At 47.4% G+C, this 22918-nt stretch overlaps 1 protein-coding gene across 2 annotated transcripts; it reads left to right on the forward strand.

The window, feature by feature from the left end:
* Positions 1–1694: 1694 nt before the first annotated feature.
* NEK8 (NIMA related kinase 8) lies at positions 1695–17677 on the forward strand. Of its 2 annotated transcripts, XM_055001992.1 has the most exons (15): positions 1695–1765; positions 4101–4306; positions 7426–7658; positions 8927–9058; positions 10207–10415; positions 10525–10601; positions 10786–10967; positions 11298–11448; positions 12775–12851; positions 13599–13716; positions 13909–14059; positions 14859–15022; positions 16055–16213; positions 16305–16463; positions 17560–17677. In XM_055001992.1, exons 1-15 carry the CDS (start codon positions 1719–1721, stop codon positions 17586–17588), a joined length of 2094 nt encoding a protein of 697 aa, XP_054857967.1. In that variant the 5' UTR covers positions 1695–1718; the 3' UTR covers positions 17589–17677. The 2 variants fall into 2 exon arrangements, with proteins under 2 accessions (XP_054857967.1, XP_054857965.1); XM_055001990.1 differs by lacking the exon at positions 17560–17677 and having other exon boundaries at positions 16305–16839.
* Positions 17678–22918: the final 5241 nt, after the last annotated feature.

Here is a 22918-nt window from a genome sequence, read left to right on the forward strand (position 1 = left end):
TGCTTGCTCTTGTCATTAACCCGCAATTGTCTTTTACCTGCTATTATCATTCAGCATCTGAAATCACTCCATTCTCAAAGGTACAAGGACAGATGCACTCACATTCTAGCTGCATTTGAAGAAGTGAGCTGTGACTCATGAAAGCTCATACTCTACCACAAATTTTGTTAGTATTATAGGTGCTACTGGACTTTTGCTCTTTTCTATATGTATACACAGATACACTACAGCAATTTACAGTGCATATACATATACACACTATATGCAATATATATACACAGATACACAAACGTTAAAAACACACTAGTTTCAGATAAATGACAACAAATCACCTTATGCCCCGCTTTCTTTATACGCTCCACAACAACCCTCCCTGTTACACACTCTGCCTTGTTTGCATCGAAGTCACAACCAAAAAGCTGAACGCCACTTTCACAACCCAGCCCCAAGTGCAGCCAGGCACACTTCATCTCCTCTACCCTCCTTCACCAAGTTAACGAAGCGCCCAACTTCTCCAACCTGCTGACAGCCATAGCCGCGCCTCTAGCTGAGCTAGGCCTTTCATAGCAACTGGACTCAGAACCTTAGCAACGCCGACCCGGAAGTGCGAAGGCTCGCGATACAACTTGGGGGGGGGGAGAGAAGAGGGATTGTAAAAGGGTTACAGTCAATATTAGTTCCCTAGAAAGACTTTCGGTTCCGTATTGCAGTAGCTACCACTCCTCCGTTGTACCAGATAAAAGTGGAAATGCATGGAAATGAATTTTTCATTAGTTATCAATTTTATTTATAGTTATATATTATTTTACTTTATTTAATTTTAATTTATTTGGGGCCTCATTGGAAAGAGCCAGGATATATATATAGTTATATAAAAAGTATATATGTATATAAAAAGTATATAAAATATATATAAAATTTCAAAATATTATCTATTGACTTAATTTTTTTTACTTTATATATATCCTGGTTCTGTCCAACGCGGACCCAAAGCAACTTTCATCTTTGTCCTTTCCTCTATTTTGATCCTCACAGCAACAACCCTGTGAGGCAGGTTAGGCTGAGAGAGGGCAACTGGCCCAAGGTTACTCAGCAAGCTTCCACGGCAGAGTGGGGATTTGAACTCGGAGCCCCAGATGTTCGTCCAACACAATCACCAAATGTGAACGCCGTTCGCGCCCGCGCCTTCAGCATTGTTATTAGCCCACAGTAGACCTTTAGGTATGTTTTAGTGATCTCTATGTTTTCTTTCTTTTTTGTATACATACTGCTGTTTTGTTGTTTATTGTTACCATCTTTGTTTAATAATACGTTTATCGTTTCAACATATTATTTTAATCAGCTAATTTCCTCGTTCCCCTGCCTTTTCGACGAATGAGAGCAACAGGGCTTGCAATCGGTAAATCGCCTCGACCGCCAGACTGCGGTGGGCATAAAACTATCTTTAAATTAAACTCGCTCTTTGGCACCCTCACTTTTCCCCTTCTTATTTTATTAACGATTTATAGGTATTCTGTTGGTTTTTTATAATGATGTTTTAAGTCACCTCCGGAAACTGAAAATCAAAATAGAAACGCATTAGGAAGAACACTATCTAAAATGCACCTGGGTTCGCGCGAAGAATGACACTTGCCGGCAGCCGTAGCTGGTACCGGAAGCATCTCCATGGCGACGCGAGACAGCGGTGGCCGCGGCCTAGTCGAGGGAAAGCAAGCCTAATGGAGAAATACGAGCGTATCCGGGTGGTGGGGAGAGGGGCGTTCGGGTGAGCGTTACCTTCTATGTTGCCTCCATCTCTTAAACCGGGTTGGGGGGGGGGGTTGAAAATTGTACACAGAAATATTTGCATATAATTTGAATATGTAACACCCCATAATTAAGTAGCCGAAAGGCCGGGTTGGGGGGAAGTACTTCCAAGTAATTCAATGGAATGGCCGTCCGTTCTTTGCACAACATCCTTGGAAAAGAGCTCCACAGAGTTCAGAGGGGCTTTCCTCCCACGTGGAGATTTTTGTGCAACTTTCCTTAGCTATAAACTCTTGAACATAGTGGGGCTTTCTCTCGAGTAGGTTTTTATAGGATTACCCTGTAATGCTATTTCTTCAAGGCATACTTAAGGTTGATATGGAAGAGCAGTGGTGGAGAGTGCCCTGAAGTCATAGCTGACTTATGGCGACCCCTGGTGGAGTTTCATGGCAAGAGATTTACAGAGGTGGTTTGCCATTGCCTGCCTTTGCAAGCCTGGTCTTCTTTGGAGGTCTCCCATCCAATTACTAACCAAGACCAACCCAGCTTAAGGACAGGGGCACTTCCAATTTAAAACTGACTTTTGATTTCCTCCCACTTGTATGTGCAGCAGAAAACATATTGTTGGGAAATTTCTGGTGCTTTATTTTTCTTGTATTTCTAAAGATTGTTTCATAAAAATTAGTAACAATGAATGGGTGTCATTGCCGATACAATATCAGCCAAACTTGGCAGTTTATGTTTTTCAGGTGATTATCCCTTAGAATTGTGTGAAAGCAAGTGTATGCCCAGGATTTATTTTATTTGAAAATGAGGAGGGGGTGTAAAACCACTAATTCGAATAAAAGATCAAGTTATGAATTCATCTGATTAACTGTGCAGATCCCATAAAAAACAAAGTTAAAATTCTTAGTTTCCTCTCACATGGTAGAAGGGATGTTGTAATCCCGAGTCTGATATGGAACTAACAAATGATGCAAGTGATGAGATGGCCCACAGTGAATTCTGTGGAAGAGAGTTAAATTCTGCTGAACTAGATGGAAGACACCCATGCTCGTAGCATATGATGCACAGTTTTCTTGGTGTGCTACAACTAGCCTGTCCACAGTTTTTGGTGCTTTGGTTTTTTCCTTACATTTAATCAGTTAAGGGAAGTACATGCTATATATTGTCGAAGGCTTTCACGGCCGGAGAACGATGGTTGTTGGGGGTTTTCCGGGCTGTATTGCCGTGGTCTTGGCATTGTAGTTCCTGACGTTTCGCCAGCAGCTGTGGCTGGCATCTTCAGAGGTGTAGCACCAAAAGACAGAGATCTCTCAGTGTAGGAATAATGGTTCCAAGATGGAACAATTCCAAGATGGTTGTTGGGGGTTTTCCGGGCTGTATTGCCGTGGTCTTGGCATTGTAGTTCCTGACGTTTCGCCAGCAGCTGTGGCTGGCATCTTCAGAGGTGTAGCACCAAAAGACAGAGATCTCTCAGAGATCTCACTGAGAGATCTCTGTCTTTTGGTGCTACACCTCTGAAGATGCCAGCCACAGCTGCTGGCGAAACGTCAGGAACTACAATGCCAAGACCACGGCAATACAGCCCGGAAAACCCCCAACAACCATACATGCTATATAGTTTACATTTTACAGGTATTATTCCAATAACAATAATTTCCACATAAAGTTTGGCATTTATTTGAATGTAACAATTTTGTGCTTGATTTGATTTTCCTTCTAATCAAATATTTCAGTGCAAGTATTTTTCTCTTGGGATATAAAATTAACGGGGTACTTTTAACAAATTATTTCTTACTAAATATGTCAAAATAAATATGCTATACCAGATCCTGCTTTGTTTAGGGTATCAGAAAATGTTCCAGCTCAGTTTTCTCAAAAGCACATCAGTAAGTATAAGTAAATTTCTCAAATTCCAAACTGGAGTCTTGTGGCACCTGAAAGGTTACCACATTTTAAAAATTCTAGCGTAAGGATTTTCTTTAAGGTGCTGCTTAACTCCAGTTTGTTTTTTGCTGTAACAGACTCGCAAGAAGATACTCTGGAATTTCACACAAGTTACACTTCCCTGACAGTCAGGCGTCCTTAACATCTCTTTGTAAGCTTTGTTTGCCCTCTGAGGGAAGTCATCTTTACACAAGTGGGGAAACAGGGCTAAAGGGCAGTGATTTGCTCACCGTGTCCTTGGTATAGGTTTGGGAGGGCTCCTGTAAGCTGAGTTGTAAAATATCTCAAATTCTGTCTCCAGTTAAAGGATCTCGGATAGGGAGAAAGACCAATGGTCCGACTCTTTATAAGGCAGGCTTGTGAGCTCAGGTGCTATTGATCTGCTTTCTCTGTCCATCCCACAGGATTGTACACCTCTGCCTGCGCAAAATGGACCAGAAGCTGGTGATCTTGAAGCAGATCCCTGTGGAGCAGATGACCAAGGATGAGCGGCTGGCAGCACAGAATGAATGCCAGGTGCTGAAACTGCTCAACCACCCACATGTCATCGAGTACTACGAGAACTTCCTGGAGGACAAAGCCCTCATGATCGCCATGGAGTATGCCCCAGGTAAGGCGGTTTGCCCTCAGTGGAGGAAACCTAGTGTGTGTTAATGACTGCTAATGTGTTTCCTCAAGAGTGACAGGAAGGCACCTTTTGCTCATCTTGTGCAATTCCCACAATGAATTGTGTATTCTGAAGATCATAATCATGTTTAATATTTAATCTCCTAGCCTACAGGCTCTGTGCATAGACCAAGTAGTAAGATATGGTTCCTTACCTTCAGGTATTGACAATCAAAAATCAGTGTAAGAGAGGACACAGGGAATACAAAGGAGGGAGATGAGGCCAGGATGCTAGAATACTGTGACCTGCATAAAAGATGTATGTGGAAGAAGTCTGTATAGATTGCTTGCTAGTATTCAAGGGCTAGGGCAAGGGAATTATGGCAGGCCTTTGGCAACACTGAAAGCCCCTCTGTGGCTGCTGACATTTCACAGACTTGGTCTGCTTTCTCTCTTTTTTTTGCTTTTATTCAGTCAAAAAACACACTGTTTTGATAGGAGCATTTCCTTATAATAAGCAACAAAAGAAGCTTTTAGTGTGACCTTGAGGACAAGAAACATTTTTTTTGCTGAGCAATGATGATTATCACACATCAGCACTCTGTCAAAAAGCCAGGGAAGCAAGACAGTAGCACAGATCTTTTTGCTTGGCAGGATACCAGAAGCAGTTTGTTGAGCTGCTGTAGCATCTTGGGAGATACTGTAGCATAGTGGTTAAGTGGTTGGACTGTGAATCAGCACTCTGTTTGAATCCCACTACTGCCATGAGTTCAGCAGGTGGCCTTGGGTCAGGCACTCCTCTCAGCTCCCCAGTTGTACTGTGAGGATAATAACACTGTCTTTGTTCACCATTCTAAGTGGGGCACTAATCTGTCTAGAAGAGTGGTATATAAACAGTTGTTGTTGTTATTATTTATCATGTTTTAACAAGTGGTCTCTTGGTCAGCAGTTGTCTGAATTCACCTGCGATCATAATGCTGCGAGCTGCTTGGGTTCTTTTTTGTGATCTTTATCACCTTCCTCTATGGACTGCCCAGAGGGCTGTCTGTACATGCAGGCATGAATAGTAACTTTTCCTGAACTGTGCTAACCAGTTCCCCATCCCTTGACCACAAGGCCTGTGTTTATCAAGAGCTGCTACCTGCTGCCTCTCCTACTTCCTGCTCTGTGCCCTACACCCCCCTTCACATCAAAAGGCCTTCCCAGTCTGTGCTGCTTCCTAGCAACACCTGAGCTCCTTGTGATGGGAAAGAATGCCATTGTTCACAGGGCCTTGTGGGTGCAGCTGGGTCACTTCCAGGTTGGGCTAGTTTCTCTTTCCTTCACAGCAGTTTCCCATCTGCCCTTGATTGCAGCTGCAAAGGGGTTCTGGATTTTATTGCTAAGCAAGGAAGGAGTTGCTGATTAGAACTTGCTGACCTCTAGGTGGTTTGGAAACACACGCATGTTTGGGGGTGCTGAGTTGAAAGAGTTTCCCCAGACCACCAAGGCCTTAAGGCAGACTCCCCCTATCCCTGCAGAACAGGTTTGGCTTGTTTGCGTTGGAGCAAGCTGCCTCTTTTCCAGCAACCGAGAGTGTTAACCCCTTTATGGCCAACTGCTCTCCACCTGCGTGGGAAGTGTCAATATATACAACCTTTGGAAATTTTGTAGCTATGGGAATTTTTTCCTATTTAAAAACAAACACATTTTGAAATACTTACTTTCCTTGTAAATCTAAACTTATTTTATTGCTGTAAGAACATAAACAGTGCAATCCTAGGCAGAGTTACACCAGTCTAAGCCCATTGAAATCAGTGGGCTTAGACTGGAGTAACTCTGCATAGGATTGCACTGAAAATGCATAATTTATGACTTAGTGCATAAAATTGTACCATTTGGCATATTTATGAAATTTGAAACTATAAATGTTTTAGTTTACTACCAGTAAAATTGCAAATCTACCCCATACTTGAGAGACAGCCAGTACAGGTATCTTAATTTTTGCCATCTGAGAGGCAGGGGAAAAATAAAAAGTTGAAGGTAGAAAACAAAGTCTATAGTTAAAAAAGAGAAGGTTTATTATTTGGACAGAAACACTTAAATAGTCACATTAGGTAGGACTACCTGCATATTCGGATATCAAGTTAAAGTGTATAACACTGAAAACACTGAACTATACTATAATTAAATACACAGCAGCTTATTAATTATTGCCAAAATTATTCACATTTAAACAATAAACATACCCTTGAAAATATGTTGTATATTCTACAGTTTTCATGGAATTATCATTATCTAATGTTGTTGATTGTTTTCCATACAGATTTTTATACTACACGTTTTGTGAGTGTTCCCCTGAGTCCTCTGAAAAGAATTGCTCCTTTCCCCCCCAGTATATCACATCTGTAGGGGTATGTGGGTGCTGTGACTCCACAAAAGATTAGTTGCTCTCAAAATGAGGCCCTATTTGACCAGTTGCCGTACTGGAGGTCTGGAAGGGATTCCTCTCTCTCTCTTGGTCACATTGGTGTTTGCTTATAGTGGTATAATCCTGTCTTGCAGAATGGGTGCGATGAGTGGTTTATAAAGCTACAAAAGGTGTGAAGGACAGTGAAGGGAGAGAAATTATTCCCTGTCTTCCTCCAAAAGGTCTCAGATTTAGTGTTGTCCAGTTAAACTGACTATCACAGGTTTAGGGTGGATAACTGAAAGTATTGCAGTATGACACATAACTGATCAACAGAATTATTTGCAATGGGATGTCATGATGGTCTCTAAAATTGGGGTGGCTTTCAAAGTACCCTTTTAAAAGGACCTCTTACCTTGGTGGCTTTTAGTAAATGTTCTGAGTTGGGGTGCAGATAATGGCCACTGCAGTCATGGCTAACTTGTGGGGATTCCCAGAGGCATTTGGCTATCTAGTGTAGGGACACAGCGATGGGCCTGGAGCCGATCCTGCAAGGCTCCTCTTAGGTTCTTACAACCAGCTGGCCTTTTGTCTGCTGGGGCACTCTGCTGTGAGGCATCTGGAGTTTTTTTTTAAACATTCTTTGTTGCTCATTCCATTGCCACTTCGATGCAAGACAAATCAGGGTCAGCCTGCTTTGCTCTCCCAACCTTTCCCCTTCTTCTTGTCCCCAGGAGGAACCTTGGCAGAGTTTATCCACAAACGTGGCAACTCCCTCCTGGATGAGGAGACCATCCTACACTTCTTTGTGCAGATCCTGCTGGCCCTTCATCACGTCCACACGAAGCAGATCCTCCACCGGGACCTCAAAACTCAGAACATCCTGCTGGACAAGCACCACATGATCGTCAAGATTGGCGACTTCGGCATTTCCAAGATTCTCTGCAGCAAGAGCAAGGCCTATACGGTGGGCATTTCCCACTGCTTGAAGGGGTTGTGATGCAAGGGCCTTGTTGTCTTTTCTACACAATTGGCTGCCCACAAAGAGGAGAGAAAGACCCAAGCAAGATGGGTGGTTCGCTTAGACTTGTGCTTGTGGGGCGGCTCTGTTAGGCTGAGGTTGCCAAAATAACTAGGATTGCGATGCCTTAAAGGCTAAGTTCATTGTGCCCTAAACTTCCATGAGCCAGAGCCCACTTCATTGGATGCTCTGGGAAGACATTTGAAGGGCACCTGGGAGGTCTTTCTCAGGGGATTAGATCAAGTTTGTCAACTGCAATAGCTAAATGGAGACTTTGTGATGGTCGGATGCAGTAGAACTCTGATTACCATTTGCTAAAGTGGACGGTTGGGCTTAATGATGTAAAATTTCCAGACATTTTTACCTGTGTGTGTAAAACTAAATGTTGGAGGAAATTGAAGGATATGCAATAGTTACTTAACTAATCTAAAATTATCCTACTGCTTTAACAACAAAACATGCATAGTTTATGATGGGGTTAAATAAGACTGCACTACTTTTTACATTTTAGGAATTTAAAAGCATAAATGGAGTGCTGGTATAGTAATAGCAGCTTGCAACAAAGGAATGCTCTTGCCCCTTTTAGGGTGTCCCTGACTTAAGAGTGCTTCTGTTGGAGTACAGGTTGTGATCAGCCAGCCACTGCTTAGCTCACCTTTTCAGAGAGTTCATGGAAACCTGAGTCTTTTTCGTATGTGGTACAACTGCTGCTGCCCAGGCTAGCCCAATCTTATCATATCTCAGAAGCTAAGCAGGATTGGCCCTGGTTAGAACTTGGATGGGAGACCACCAGGATCACTATGCAGAAGTAGGCAATGGCAAAGCACTTGCCTTGAAAGCCTATGGGATTGTTACAAGTCGGCTGCAACTTGACTGCACTTTACACACACACACATCTGCTGCTAGGGTTGTGATCTTTCAAGGCAATAGGTTTCATGAGCAACTTACTTGAGTGATCTGGAGCTCTTGGGTCCAGAACTCCTTTCTACCGTATGATTGCTTCTCTGCTGGTAGATCCTGAATCTGGATTATGCTGGTAGAACATGCCATCAAGTTGCAGGCGACTTATGGAGGGGTCGGTAGTCTGTGGGGAGAGCCAGCCTTGCCTTTGGATAGTGGCTTTGCCTTGAGTGTCCTTTGCTACTTTCCACAGTGTTTTATACCCACCCCTTAATTTGCCCTGTGTTCTAATACCCCTTTACCTGTTGTCCTAGGTCGTGGGCACCCCATGCTACATCTCTCCGGAGCTGTGTGAGGGCAAACCATACAACCAGAAGAGTGACATCTGGGCCTTGGGCTGTGTGCTGTATGAACTTGCAAGTTTGAAGAGGGCATTTGAAGCCGCTGTAAGGAACAGGGCTGTGGGACGGGTTCGCCCAAGCATGCTGTCTGCAGTGCAATCCATAAGAATCCTATTTGCTGGCTCAGGCTCAGACCACGCAGTCTGGCCTTGACCCTGGCTACCTAGATGACCAGCTGAGGATTGTCAGGAAGCCTCTAACAGTAATGATTTTTTTGACAACTTCTAATTTTTAGGAGCCCCGTGGCGCAGAGTGGTAAGCTGCAGTACTGCAGCCCAAGCTCTGCTCACGACCTGAGTTCGATCCTGGCGGAAGCTGGGTTCAGGTAGCTGGCTCAAGGTTGACTCAGCCTTCCATCCTTCCAAGGTTGGTAAAATGAGTACCCAGTTTCCAGTAGGTAAAGTGTAGGTGACTGGGGAAGGCAATGACAAACCACCCCATAACAAAAAGTCTGCCAAGAAAACATTGTGATGCAACATCCCCCCATGGGTTAGTAATGACTTGGTGCTTGCACCTTTACCTTTATATGTACTTGAGCTCTCTGAATTCTGGCTTTTAGGATCTGGGTTGAGAAATGGGCCTTTGGTGTATGCTGACAAATAGTAAGTTTTGAGTCCAATAGCACCTTAAAAACCAACACGCTTTCCAGGGTATAAGCTTTCAAGAGTCAAGCTTCCTTTGTCAGATTCAAAATAGTATACATTAGTATCTGACGAAGGGAGCTTTGTCTCTTGAAAGCTTATAGTCTTGAAATCTCATTGACCTTTATGGTGCTACCGGACTCGAATCTTGCTCTTCTACTGCAGACCAACATGGCTGCCAACCTGAAACTACTGACAAATAGTGATATTGTTGCAATCATTTTAATCTCTGTTTTTGTAATGATAACATTGAGATGTTTTTGGCAAGAAATGGGCAAAAAAGAAATAAATACTGGAGGGTAGGGAATGATGGAAAATGGCAATTTGACTGCACGAGCTGGTCCTGACTGAATCTTTTCTCACTACAGGCCCTCCTCAGTGGCTTTGCTCATTTCTTTTCCTCCTTTTTTTTTAATAAGCTAAAAAGCATCCTCTTGTTCAGCTTCCCTGGCCCTTACAGGTCTCGTGGCTCCACTCTGTCAGAAGGGGGGTTTGGCAGTGGGGATTCTGCCCCATCTCCCTCTGTCCTGATTCTGCCTGGCTCTTGCCCAGAACCTGCCAGCCTTAGTGCTGAAGATCATGAGCGGGACCTTTGCCCCCATCTCAGACCGCTACAGCCCCGAGTTGCGGCAGCTCATCCTCGGCATGCTCAACCTGGACCCTTCCAAGCGCCCCCAGCTGAATGAGATCATGACGGAGGCCATCTGTGTCCGGCCCCTGCTGAACCTCTACACGGACGTGGGCAGTGTCAGGATGCGAAGGCAAGTGCCGTGGCTCTGTCTAGCCCCGCCCAGGGCCTGCCCTTTTGCTTTCTCTTGCTTCTCTCAACCTGCTCCACGGTCAGAGATCCTATATTATGTCTTTTCACAGGCCTGAGAAGCCGTTAGCAGTGCCGCCAGTGGCTCATGGCAGGGCTGGAGGGAGAGCTGCCAGCGCGAGAGTCAGGGGTAAGGCTGCGGGGGCTTGATAGGAGAGTGTGGCTGGGACCCTTGCCCTGGTTGTTCCAGCTGACCTGGCTTGGTGCGGGGGCCCCTGCCAGAGCTCAGAGGTCCTCCGCTTCCCACAAGGTGATTCTTTGTACATTTTTGGCACAGCTGACCTCCCATTAACAGCGCTTTCTCTTTGATTCAGGATCCCGGGCCAGGTCAGCCAGGCCCAGCATCCCTCCTGCCCCATCTTCAGTCTATACATGGGGGGGTGGGATCACCGCTCCTCTCCTCCTGCCTCTGCTGAACACGGAGGTGGTACAGGTGGCCACAGGCAGGACCCAGAAGGCAGGCGTGACCAAATCCGGGCGGCTTATCATGTGGGAGGTGAGAGGGCACCGAGGTCCCCTGTGCATGGAGTGGGGGTCCATTTGCTTCCCAGCTGGCAAGGTGTAGAAAGGGAAATGGCAGTTAACTCAATAGATCAGTGCTCAGGATCACAGCTTGCTGCCTGTGAGTCCTTCCTATTCTCTGGCATGTGGGAGCAGCCCGTGTGTAGCAAGATGATGTGCTTTCTGTGCATGCTTTCTCGTGCCGTCAGATATTTCACAGCTACGCCCTGGCTCTGAGGCCAGATCTGGCTCAAACTCAGTGCTCCTCACACTCTGGAAATCTGTCACGTGTGGCCCTGCTAGGAATGTCTCCCCCCTCTTTCAGCCTCCCCCACTTGGTGCTGCTCCAGGGCCCTCACTCCCTGGAGCCACAGAGCAGCTGCAACCCCAGCTTGTGTGCCGGTTCCTGGAGGGCCAGTCAGGAGTGACCATCAAACATGTGGCCTGCGGGGACCTTTTCACAGCGTGCTTGACAGGTATGACTGTGGTGAGGGGCAATTTGCTGCCGCTTGTCCACTCAGAGGGGTTTTCCGTGGGGGAGGGTTGAATGGAACCCCTGCTGGGTGTAGTCCCAGCATAGGTTGGGTTGGGTTGTGCATTTGCGTTCCCTTTGGGCACTGGGAGGGGTGTGTGTATCCCCACACTGTCCAAGCACTACACACAAAATGTGCTTTTTTAATGGGCATTTTGGCATCCTGAAAACAATACAGCTTTCCTTGCTTAAAAAGAGCGCAAGGTTTTAGTTCTCATTGCAAGGAAACTGAAAGTGCACCTTTTCCCTAGGACAGAATTTTTTGCTCCTGTTTTTAAATGAAAGGTATACGTAAGTCCAATTCTTTGAATTTGCCGTATTTGAGACTGAGCTTGGGATAGGTGGCTGCAGAATAAGGTTTCGTGTGGGAGAATACACCGAGCCTTGGGGTATTGCGAAGGACAGGAGGTGTCTCTGTGGAACCTGCTCCTGCGGTGGAAGAATGCTCTCTTGTGCGTTCCGAAGCAAGTGGCTTGTTTGTTGGTCTGGTGTTCCTGGAGCTATTCCTTTCCTTTCCTTTTCAAGCTCCTTTGATCCAATAATTTTGAGCAGCAGATAAGGAGACTTTTTTCCTTAAGGAAAATATGGTGGAGAGATACTTGGCCAAAGCCAGCGTGATCCTTGGGCCTCTATCCACCAGCAAATAAGGATCTATATTGCATTTTGATACGGTTGGAGATAGTGTAGTTAAAACAGAAGCAATCCACAGTTCATGATAAAAATTGTAATGAGAGCATTCCAATATCATATTGGACAAAGAGTCGACCTTTTCCGAGTCATATTAACAAAGTCTATCTGAGTAAGGTATATTGCAGTATCTCCCATGTAAAACTCCTGAAGGAGCAGCGTTCAGACGTGTGAGCATCAATACTCTGCAATAGTGAGGAACTGTTAAGAGTTTAATGTCGGCTGGGATTATTGGAGATGAAAAGATGCCAGAGAACTGGGTGGAGCATACTCTCTGAGCGCATATAACTAAGCTAACCTAGGTCTTTTATACATTTCTTTATAATTAATAAAACTTCACTTTCCCCAAGTCTCAGTATATCATCCTGGAGTTATACGTACCTGGCTGCGGCTTTTCCACCTCCCACAAAGTGCTTCCTTGTACCCCGAGCTCTGGGTTGTCAGCCCAACGGCTCCGTTGGGTGCTCAGGCTGCAGGTCTTTTGAATGCTGTGCTGTGTAGATCTCGGGGTGCGCACAGGAAGATGGCAGTCAGTAAACGGAGCTTGCCGAGAAGCCCCAGCTGCTCTCTTTTGTGCTCACAGACAGAGGGATTGTCCTGACCTTCGGCAGCGGTAGCAGCGGCTGTTTGGGGCATGAGACTTTTGTGGACGTGAGCCAGGTTTGTAGGGCCTGGAGGCCAGGCTTTGTGGGGTTTCTTCAAATGGAGAGAGGGTCTAACCTGCATGTGGTCTAGGAGAGAGCAGAGAGGGGCCCATAGCAAGGAGGAGGAAAGAGGGCCTGAGTTGTGCACTGAAAGCCAAGAGTCCAGATTCTGATGCCGCTGTTGCCTGGCACAGTTCTACCAGCTCTGCCAGCGGCTTCTTTCAGCAGTTTGGTGAAAGGGGCAGGGAGTGCTGGGCTTGGGCTGCTTTGTGGCTTCCTTTTGGCCACGGTTCAGGTCCTGCTGCTGCTTTGCTGGCAGTCCTAGCCTTGCAGCGGCTTCCATGCTTCACTGAGGAACGGGTTTCTGTTTCAAGAGGGTTGCCAACAACACCTTGCTAGCCAGCGGGACGTTGTACTCTGTTATGAGCCCTGAATATGCTGAAAGGGGACCTCAGCATGGGCCTCTGGGGTGGCAGCTTAGAACTCTCTGCTTGGCCCAGAACTGGTGTAGAGAAGGTGGGAGCTCTGCATCCATTGGAGGCAACGTCAGGGACCAGCTGGCTGCCCACACAAACCTGCGCGAGTTAATTTTAGGCTGCAAAAGTGTTTGTGGCCAGAGGAGCTCCATGCTCTCCGCTGGCCAGCTGGCCATCTAGTGACTGGGTCAGACTTGGATAATGGAAGCGGAGAAGGGGTCTTTTTTGTGTTATAAAGAATGAGCACAGCTGGAAAAGCATAGTAGCTGTTCCTGTTCTCTCTATAGCCCAAGATTGTGGAGGCCCTGCTGGGCTATGAGATCACACAGATTGCCTGTGGTGCATCACATGTCCTAGCCGTTTCCAATGAAGGGGAAGTCTTTGCCTGGGGCAGAGGGGAGAACGGTGAGTGACCCATTTCATGTGCAAGGAGGGTGGGTTTTATCCTCTCCACAAACATCTCTGGTGGGCTGTGGGCTGGACACTTCCTGCCTCATGCTCTGTGGCTATTTGGAGATTTCCAGGGTCTCTTTCTGCATGCGAAAGACCTGGGCTCTCTTCAGCTTGCTAAGGCCTCCTTTCCCTTCCCTCTTCCAGGACGCCTGGGGCTGGGGACACAGGAGTCCCACAATTCCCCACAACAGGTGTCCATCCCCACGGAGCACGAGGCACAGAAGGTCTTTTGTGGCATTGATTCCTCGATGATCCTGACGGCAAAGAACCAAATTCTCGCCTGTGGAAGCAATAGGTCAGGCACAAGAGTCATGGCTCCCTGTTGTGCCAAACGAGACACACAGCCAAGTCTCCTGCTAGGCTGTTAGGGACTTTTGACCTGAGCATTGCTGTAGGGATCTGAATTTTCCTAAGGGACAGGGGAGCTGCAGCTCAGGATTCCGGAGTTATGTCTGCAGTCTGGTGATGTCACAGCCTGAATTACAACAGGCAGCAGATCCTGTTCTGTTGACCGAGCAAGGGTAGAAAAGCCAGCCTTCTGATATTTACATCAGGGCCCAATGTGACCCATTTCTTGTTCCCTTGCATGGCTGGAAATCACTTGAAGCAAGCAGTCCCAAGTGACAGCCACCCAGATGGAACAGGCCATGAGGTTCCTGGTACAACTGTCCAAATTCCTGACAAAGGCCAGGCCTGTTCCCTCAACAGAGGCAGGGATAGGGTGGGCTTGGGGCTTGGTAGCGGCAGCAGCGTCCATGACCAAGCTTAAGGCAAGCATGGGGAGTTTCCCAAGTGATGCCTAGGGGAGTGAAGGCTTGGGCAGAGGCTGATTGAAACCAGGGTGGAGGGAGGCAGGGGAAACAGGAACAGTGGCCCTGTCTTGGGTTCTTACCCAAAAAACCAAGACAGGAGTCTGATGGGAGAGTGGATGGGGAGCCATTTGAGACTTGGCTGGTCCTATCAAAGGGCTGAAGTACTTTGAGCCCTTCACTTCTTTGCCTCTCCAGGCTGGCCCAAGTCTCTAAAGCTGTGACTCTGCCTTAGGGCTGTTGGCACTGTTAGCCCCTGAAATGTGCTCTCCCTTCCACCCCCAGGTACAACAAGCTGGCCTTGGACAGGATCTCATCTCAGAAGGAGTCCCTTGTGGAGGACCAGGTGGAGGAAGTCCATGTTTTCAGCTGTGCCCAGTCGGCCCCCTTGTGCGAAGAGGCCATTGTGTGGGCTGACATTGGAACGGCCCATTCCTCAGCTGTCACAGGTGTGACTGGGGAGCTAAACTTCTGAAGTCCACTGTGGCTGTGTTGACTCAAGGCCTTGTTTTGAGCAAAGATCCAGAATTGTAAAGGGAAGGGGTGGGTGAGGGGGGAGTTAAAAAGAGTGCTTCTGAGGATGTGCAAAGAGTTGTTCACTCACCACTGAGCAATCACAGCTTCCAGGCAAGCATCTAGTCTGCTGCACCCTAAAAGGTTAGGATAACTGTGAATATGCCACAAATATTCATTAAGCACCTTAAACATGCCACTAGAAAAACCCAGATCAAAATACATCACTTCCCTTCCCTCCCCAAACTCTCATCCAGCTTGACTATTACATGCTCCCCAAAACAATTAACAGGTCTTCTTTTCCTATATCTCTTTTTGTACCTCAAGTAGTTGCACCAGTTAATCAGCAAAAACCTTCAGTTGACTGACCTACCAATTTGAAAGTATACACATTTTTCACAGAACACATAATTAACTTGTGGAACTCACTGCCACACGATGTACTGATGACTACTATCTTAGCTGGCTTTGAAATGGGATTAGACAAAACCGTGAGGGAGGAGGGGTCCATCAGTGGCTATTAGTCACAGTGGCTAGATAAGACTTCCATGTTCAGAGGCAACGTACCTCTAAATAACTGCTGCTAATAGGTATCGATGGAAATGCTTGCCCATGGTGTCCCCTCGTGTGGCCTTCTAGGACACCTGCTCAGCCACTGTGAAAAGCCAAATGCTGGAATGGATGAACTTTTGGTCTGATCCAGCAGGGTTTTTCTGATGTTCTTATACTAAAACTTGATAAAATCTGCGGCTTGGCTTGAAAGATTTGCAGAAGATGTTTAGGATTGGGCATTGAGTACCCAAAGAGTAGAGTCCTGTACTGTCAGGACAGGTACCTGGCATCCATCTCCTGGTTGTTGGCATGGATGCTGGGGATACTCTTGGTAGAGCTGAGAAATGGCGACGGGGCAGGTGGTCCTCTCCCAGAGCAGCAGGGCTAACCCGCCTCTTCACCTGTCTCATCGGCAGCCTCTGGCCAGTGCTACACCATCGGCAGCAACCAGCATGGCCAGCTGGGCCCCATCCCCTGCCGGGCCAGCCGTGTGCCCTACCTGGTTGAGGGGCTCCAGGCCATTAAAGTCACTATGGTGGGCTGTGGCGATGCCTTCACTGTCATTGTGGGAGCAGGTGAGTGGAGGAGGGGGACTGAGGTGGGGCTCTTGGGCGACCCTCTCAAGGCTGCCAGCTGGAGTCATGCACGGCTGCCTCCCTCATGTAGATGGTGAGGTATGCACCTGGGGGAAGAGTGCAAGAGGGCGCCTAGGAAGGAAGGATGAAGAGACGCGGAACCCTGGTCCTGTGCAGCTGGAAGAGACCCATCCGTATATGGTGACGTCCGTCTCCTGCTGCCATGGAAACACTCTGCTGGCTGTAAAGCGTAAGTCAGTGGGATCCTGGAAGTGGGTTTTGGCAACCGGGGCGCGTGTGTTGAGGTGGCTCCCCATTCACTTGCAGGATTTGCTTGCCACCAATTGGCAAGTTGATGCAAAGCACTAATTCCATCCATCTTGCCATCCTCTTGCCCACATATAGGTGCCAGCTAACTGGCACTGGAGTTGGTGAGTGGAGGCAGGAATGTGATTCATAAGGCACTTGGTGGCATATCCCAGCCTACTTCCTCTGCTTGGAGTCAGCTTTCTTCAATAGCTGTGGGTCTGAGATGCCTCGTGTGTATCTATGGCCAAACAGCACATTGCCAGGAGGCCAAACCCTCTGCTGAGCTGTTGTCTGAAATGCGAGTGTAGCAGTGTGCAACAGGGCCTCTACAATGGCAAGCGACTTCTTCTGGCTTGAGGCAAGAAATACTGCAGCCAGCTTGAGTCAAGCTCATGGTGATGTGGATGGGACGGCTTCTTTGAAACCAGGTGGTTGCTTCCAGGCTCTTGGGTGCAGAACAGCCTGTATAATTTGGGGACTTTTCTGACTGGATGATGGTCTTCCTCTGCCGTCTGTGGCCTCCAAGCGCTTAGAAAAAAACGAGCAGCAGTTTCTCATTGCCTCCAAAGCCAATGTATTTCTCAGGTCACTTGCTCTTACATTTTCTTGTATCCTCCCCGCTTCCAGCTGTCTCCTCTTCCCCTAAATCTGGCCCCAAACTGGCTGGCAGTGCCCAAGGTAAGCCTCAGCCCAAGGCACTTCCACTGTGGAATCTTGCTTCTTGTTTTCTGGGTGATTAATGGAGAGTGAGAAGGCTGGAACCTGCCCAGTAACTTGGGGTGGTGGGGAGAGGGGAAGAAAGGGAGGAAAAAGCAACAAGCCCCTGAGAGCCTCCTCTTTCCAGCCCAAAGACAAAACCCTTCTGTGTTCATCCCCCCACTGCTCATGCCAACCACTGTGCTCGTGCCAGTCCCATTTCCGCTGTCCTGGGTCCCAATGAAGTATTTGTAAAAGAGGGATGGAACCCAGCAACAACAACTGCCCCTTTTGTCAGAATGTTCCCCCATGACTCCTGACCTCCGTCCTTTGTGTTTTAGCCGCAGTGGAGGAGCCCTGCCCGCCATAAAGGGAAGAAGCTGGGATGGGAAGCAGAGGCAGGAGGGCCACTGTGACTTCCCCAGCCCACAGCACAGTTTCTTCTCCATGAGGCCATTTCTTCCCTATTGCATGGATCCCTGGACACTACAGGAGCCTGGTGCCATTGCCCCAGGGGAAGGACCAAGCCCCCGTTTTCTGCCTTCCTTGCTTGGAGTGAAGCGGAAGAGGCCTTCTCGGGTCGTTGATGAGAGGAAAGTCTGCTGAGTGCCCTAGGAGAACAGTGCACCCTGGGAGACCGACCATCCCTGCCAATCATCCCACAACTTCCTCTCCTGCGTGACTTCAAGAGGGGAGCAACCAGTTCAGGTTTTATCTTTATGGCCTCCTCCCACTGACTCAGCCTCTGCTGTGTGGGCCTTCGCATGACTCCAGCAGAGGGTGTGGAGTGCCTTTTCTTACAGCCCCAGGCACTGCCAGGAGTGATTCAATGCCAAGCTTTGCTGAATGCCAGTTTTCCTGGCGTTTCTGATTTCACATTGCCAAATCCTCCCCAATTGGCAGAAATATCATCCTTGGCCCCTTGGGGTCTTTACTCCTTTCTTAAGAGTTTTCCAGACTGACAGGACTGCTGGGATGAATCCTGGCACTTTTCTCACTAATGTCTCTCCCCAGCAAAGGAAGAGGTGGGGTGCAAGGGACCCCTGACCCACAATCTCCAGTTCCCCAAGCCCATGCTTCTAGAGCACCTGTCTGCAGCTGACACCCGCACACAGCCACCCATTCGCAGAGCAGTATTGAGGTAGGGGGGAGGAAATGGATAGGATCCAACCAAGTTCACATGCTGCTTTTTTGCATAAATCAGTCTTAAAATGACAAAAAGAGCATTTGCCAGCTCTTTTCTTGCTTTTAATACCTCATCCTAACAGCTGCAGTATTATTGCTGCAGAACAAGTGCCTGCTTTTCTAACTAAAGTGAAAGAATCTGTGCCTTTGACATGAATCCTTTGCACATGGCTCCACTTAACTATTTATATCACAGCTGCTGAGAGGGTCCCCCCCCCCCGCAAGCTACCTTGTGTAGTGTCAGAGTATTGGTTTGCCCAGTATTGACGGGATGTAACTGGAGTGGACCTGGGGTGGTCTTCCTTGCAGATCAGGGGTGTCATGTTAGAGAGAGTGGCTTGCCCTCATGCTGAGAAGGCGCAGTTCCCAGCCCAATATGGGGAGGGATCATAGCTCAGTAGCTGAGCATCTGCTTGGTATGCAGAAGGTCTCTAGTTCAATCCCCAGCATCTCCAGGGAAGGACAAGGCAGTAGGTGATGTGAAAGATCTCTTCCCGAGACCTTAGAGAAGCTGTCTGAGTAGACAGTACTGACTTTTATATTCCATGTAGTAAGGAACAATGGGGAGAAGTCCCAGCCATGAGAAGTAAGATAACACTGAACATCATTTAGCATAAGTTCCAAGTTTAGGAAAAGGGGGACTGTGTGTTTCCACCTTTTCTTTGTTCCCTTGCTCAACCTGAATGCTTGAGCAGACCACGTGTATTCTTTTTACTCTTTTATTAAACTTTCTTACATTTTGAATGCTCTGGAAACACACCATGCCTATTCAGTCTTGCTATCTGAATTGTATTAATGGGGAAGGATGGCAGGTAAGCTTGCCCTTCTTGGAGCGCAATAGCTCGAAGCTGAAATAGATTGCCTCTGTGCTAGCTTTTAGGAGCGAAGTGGGAGGCATAGCAACTAGGCAGAGCCTCTAAACGTCAACACAGGTACAGACACACGGGCCCTTTCGCAGGAAATGCTCTGAGTCACTGGTGTAGGTGATTGTTACCTGGTTTGTTTTTAGTAACCCTGGGAGCGAAACGTTGCATTGCCACTTGGGACAACTGCAGGGTTTTCCAGCCTCCCACAGACCAATCCAAAGGAAGAGGAGGGGTTTGTGAGTCTGTTCTTTCGCAGCATGCATATATAGTAGCCTAGATGGGGTCGGTCTTATTGCCCCAACACTGCAGGTGACTGGAGAGGAAGGGCATTGGCCTCCAGTGAGGGCAGGCTGAAGCAGGTCTCTGGCCCCCACTAGAGTAGAACCTCTTTTCCTTTGCTCTCTAACATTCCACATATATTTGCCTTGTTCTGTAGCAAACAAGAATGATGGTGTTGTCTCAGATGACAAATGGTGAAGGAAGCATGGAGGAGAGAGGATATTCCCTGTGTTTCAGAACACCAGATCTGCCGGGGTGGGGTGGGGGTGTCATTCATTCCAATTGACAGGTAGGTTTGGGATGCATTAAAAGACGCATTTTATTAATGCAACAGGTAGTTGGTTTGTAGAGCTCATGACCACAAGAAATGCTGCTAAGCATCAGATCTTTTCCAAAGCAAGCTTTAGAATTTATTGAGGGGTGCAGGAATTAAAAAGGTACTCGAGCATAAGAACAGTGCAATTGCTGCGTTCAGAGGGACAAACATACGGAGAATTGTATGAAAGAAGAGAAAGTAAGAGGAAAACCAAGCCTCTGGCTGAGAGGGAATTCTGCTCCTGGGAATGGTCACAAGAGAGGAGGAGGAGAGAGGAGATTTTTCAAAGGAAAGGAGTGAACAGAGAAAGAGTTTACCTATCCTCAGTCTGCTGAGTTGTGCAGAGTATGTTGTCTGCTTTGATGGTCCAGAGGTGGAGAGAAGAGAACCTCAGGCCGGCTTCTGGAGGTCCCAAGGAAAAGGACAGCTAGTTCCGGAGCCAGCAGAGGCATTAGGCTGCCTGCCTTTGGCTAGCCAAACAGCAAGAGTCATAGGAGCCTGTACAGAAGAATATGAAAGAAATAATTGTCCAGGAATCCAAAGTGAGCCCTGGGTGCAAATCTATGTATTTCCTGCACTTGAATCAGCTAGGAAGGAGGTTTTCCCGAAAAATAACAAAAGGTGATTGCTTCTAGGTAAAGCAGATAAAAAGGATGCAAAAAGGGCTGGCAGGGTGGAGGCTTTGCTCAGGTCTGTAATAGGTTGATAGAAGACATAAAGGCAAGTAATCAAGCCCACTCAGATGGGCTTGATAATAATCAGATTTTGTGCTCAGGAAGACTTGTCCTTGCAGAGGCGATTACATTGATAGATCTAGGTGGGTGCAAGCCCCTGTGGCAATGGATAGGCATGCTGTCCCATCAGTGAATCTGTCTCCCACCCAATGTTATGGCCACTTATTAGCATAGCCTGAGGAGAGACTTGGCCTTTCCTTCTCCAAAGCATGGCATTGCTAGCTCTTGAAATGGCTGCCACAATGAAACTACCCAAGATGGAGTCAGACAGCACACATCTGAGAATGGGGTGCCTGATAACAAGACATCAGGGCTGTCCTGAGAGAAAAAGACGGTTGCTGTGTCAGAGGCAAGGCCTGGATTTAGGCCAGGGGTCCCCAGCCTTTCTGAGGGCGTGGGTACTTACGGAATTTTGACATAGGGTAGTGGGTGCAACCACAAAATGGCTGTTGCATAACTCTGATCATAGCTTTTCAGCATTTCATGCAGAAGCTCTGTTGAATGGTACGCCTTTTAACATAGTGTTTAAAAATATTTTTGAAGAGTAAAATTTGATGTATTTATTTTATTTATACCCAACCATTCTTTCCATTAGGGACCCAAAGTGTCTTACAGGGCAATCTCCTTGGTTTTATCCTCTCAAGAACCCTGTGGTTGAGTGTATGTGACTAGCCCAAGGTCTCCCAGTGAACTTCCATGGCAGAGTGAGGATTCGAACCTGGGGCTCTCAGATCTTAGTCTGACACTCTGCTACACAATTGTCAACTTCCACCTGAATTATAAAAATGTATTAAAACTGGGACGATCAGATGGTGTCAATAGAAATGTCAGTTAGGTGCACTGAGCATTTTAAACGTGCAATCCAATTATGTTTAGTCAGAATCAAGTTCTGCTGTGTTTTTAGAATAACTGTCTGCTATTTGACCAGGAAAGGCATCTGAGAGCCAAGCTACAAGTGACGCCTTACACAGGTTGGACACTTGTCAGCTTCCCTCAAGTTTTGATGGGAAATGTAGGCGTCCTGGTTTTACAGCTTGGCTCTCCATTACAGCTGCAAGACCAGGATGCCTACATTTCCCATCAAAACTTGAGGGAAGCTAAGTGTCCAACCTGAGTCAGGCGTCTCTTGTAGCTTAACTCTGAGAGAGGCCCACACGGTCCTGTTCACTTTCTAAAAACACTTGGTGGGCAGCAGGAAAAGTGTGATGTGGGTGCCACGGCACTCATGGGCACCACGTTGGGGACCTCTGGTTTAGGTTGACCATGTTCATTGAGCTGCACTAGCTCACTGAATCTTTTGGGGCAACCCCAAACTGATGCCATGTTGGCTCTCCCAGTGTGTGTCCTATCATAGACATCTTTGTAGTAAGGCCCTGGAGGGAAAGGTCCAGGGGCTTTAATCCCCACCCCCCAGGAGCAGCAGGGGCCTTTCCTGGAGGCAGTTGCTCTGCTCTAGGGCTGCCAGTTGGACCTGTCAATCAAGTTGCTTGAAAAAAAAAGGACTTCCACCTATCAGCTCCTCTAAAAGGAGGTGCTGCGCCTGGCATTTTGCACTTCAAAATCTGGAGGCGTTTTGACCTGAGGAAGTCATATTTCCCCATAACACGCTTTTGCAGTTCGCAAGCAGCCCTGTTTTTTCTCTGCTTGCCCTTTGTTGAGGCTCCAGTTTCTTTCTGATAACTTGGGCTGCCCTTATTACCTAATTGGAGAAAATGGGGGTTGTGTAGTTTGGCACACTCTGAAGCAATGGTTTGTGTGTGTGTGTGCTTGTGTGGAGATTGAAGCATCCTGCTATGCTTCTCTTTTGCCTGTGTCTTGGGGAGAAGTCCTGCTCATGAAGGCCAGGAATATACTATGAAAGGGGACATACAGCCCAAGTGAGGCACAAAACACCCAAGCAAGGGAGGTCAGGTTGGAGCTGCTGCCTCCTAAGCTGTGCTAAGCTGGGACCTGCTGAAGAAAAACACTGATCATGCTCAGATCAAGTTCTGGTTCCCAAATGGAATCTTTGGCAACATCTGTGAAAAATGAGGCATGTCCCAGAGGTTTGTTCTGCTGTACCAGTTGCACTGGAAAACTGCATATCCTTATGAACTTCTTGGTGGTCTCCTCTGGCCCTGGGGTGGGAGGAATGATGATCTAGTGGTTAGAGACTCACGTACAGCTGCAGAATCCACCTATGAAAACCACCCTGATGCAGAACGCACAGACTTCACCCCCTCCAAGGAGCCCGGGGTGGGAAGGCTGCAAAAAAGTCTTAAAATTCAAACTGAGTGGGAAACAGCTGGTCTCTCCCAAGTGGTGGAAACCCCACCTTGTT

This window comes from Eublepharis macularius, chromosome 17, assembly GCF_028583425.1.
Source record: "Eublepharis macularius isolate TG4126 chromosome 17, MPM_Emac_v1.0, whole genome shotgun sequence".
Taxonomy (NCBI): domain Eukaryota; kingdom Metazoa; phylum Chordata; class Lepidosauria; order Squamata; family Eublepharidae; genus Eublepharis; species Eublepharis macularius.

Coding starts and splice junctions, on each gene's coding strand:
- NEK8 (XM_055001990.1), top strand. CDS start 1,719: ATGGAGAAATACGAGCGTATCCGGGTGGTGGGGAGAGGGGCGTTCGG. Junction 12,852..13,598: donor CTTTTGTGGACGTGAGCCAG/GTTTGTAGGGCC, acceptor TTCTCTCTATAG/CCCAAGATTGTGGAGGCCCT. Junction 16,214..16,304: donor CACTGTCATTGTGGGAGCAG/GTGAGTGGAGGA, acceptor TCCCTCATGTAG/ATGGTGAGGTATGCACCTGG.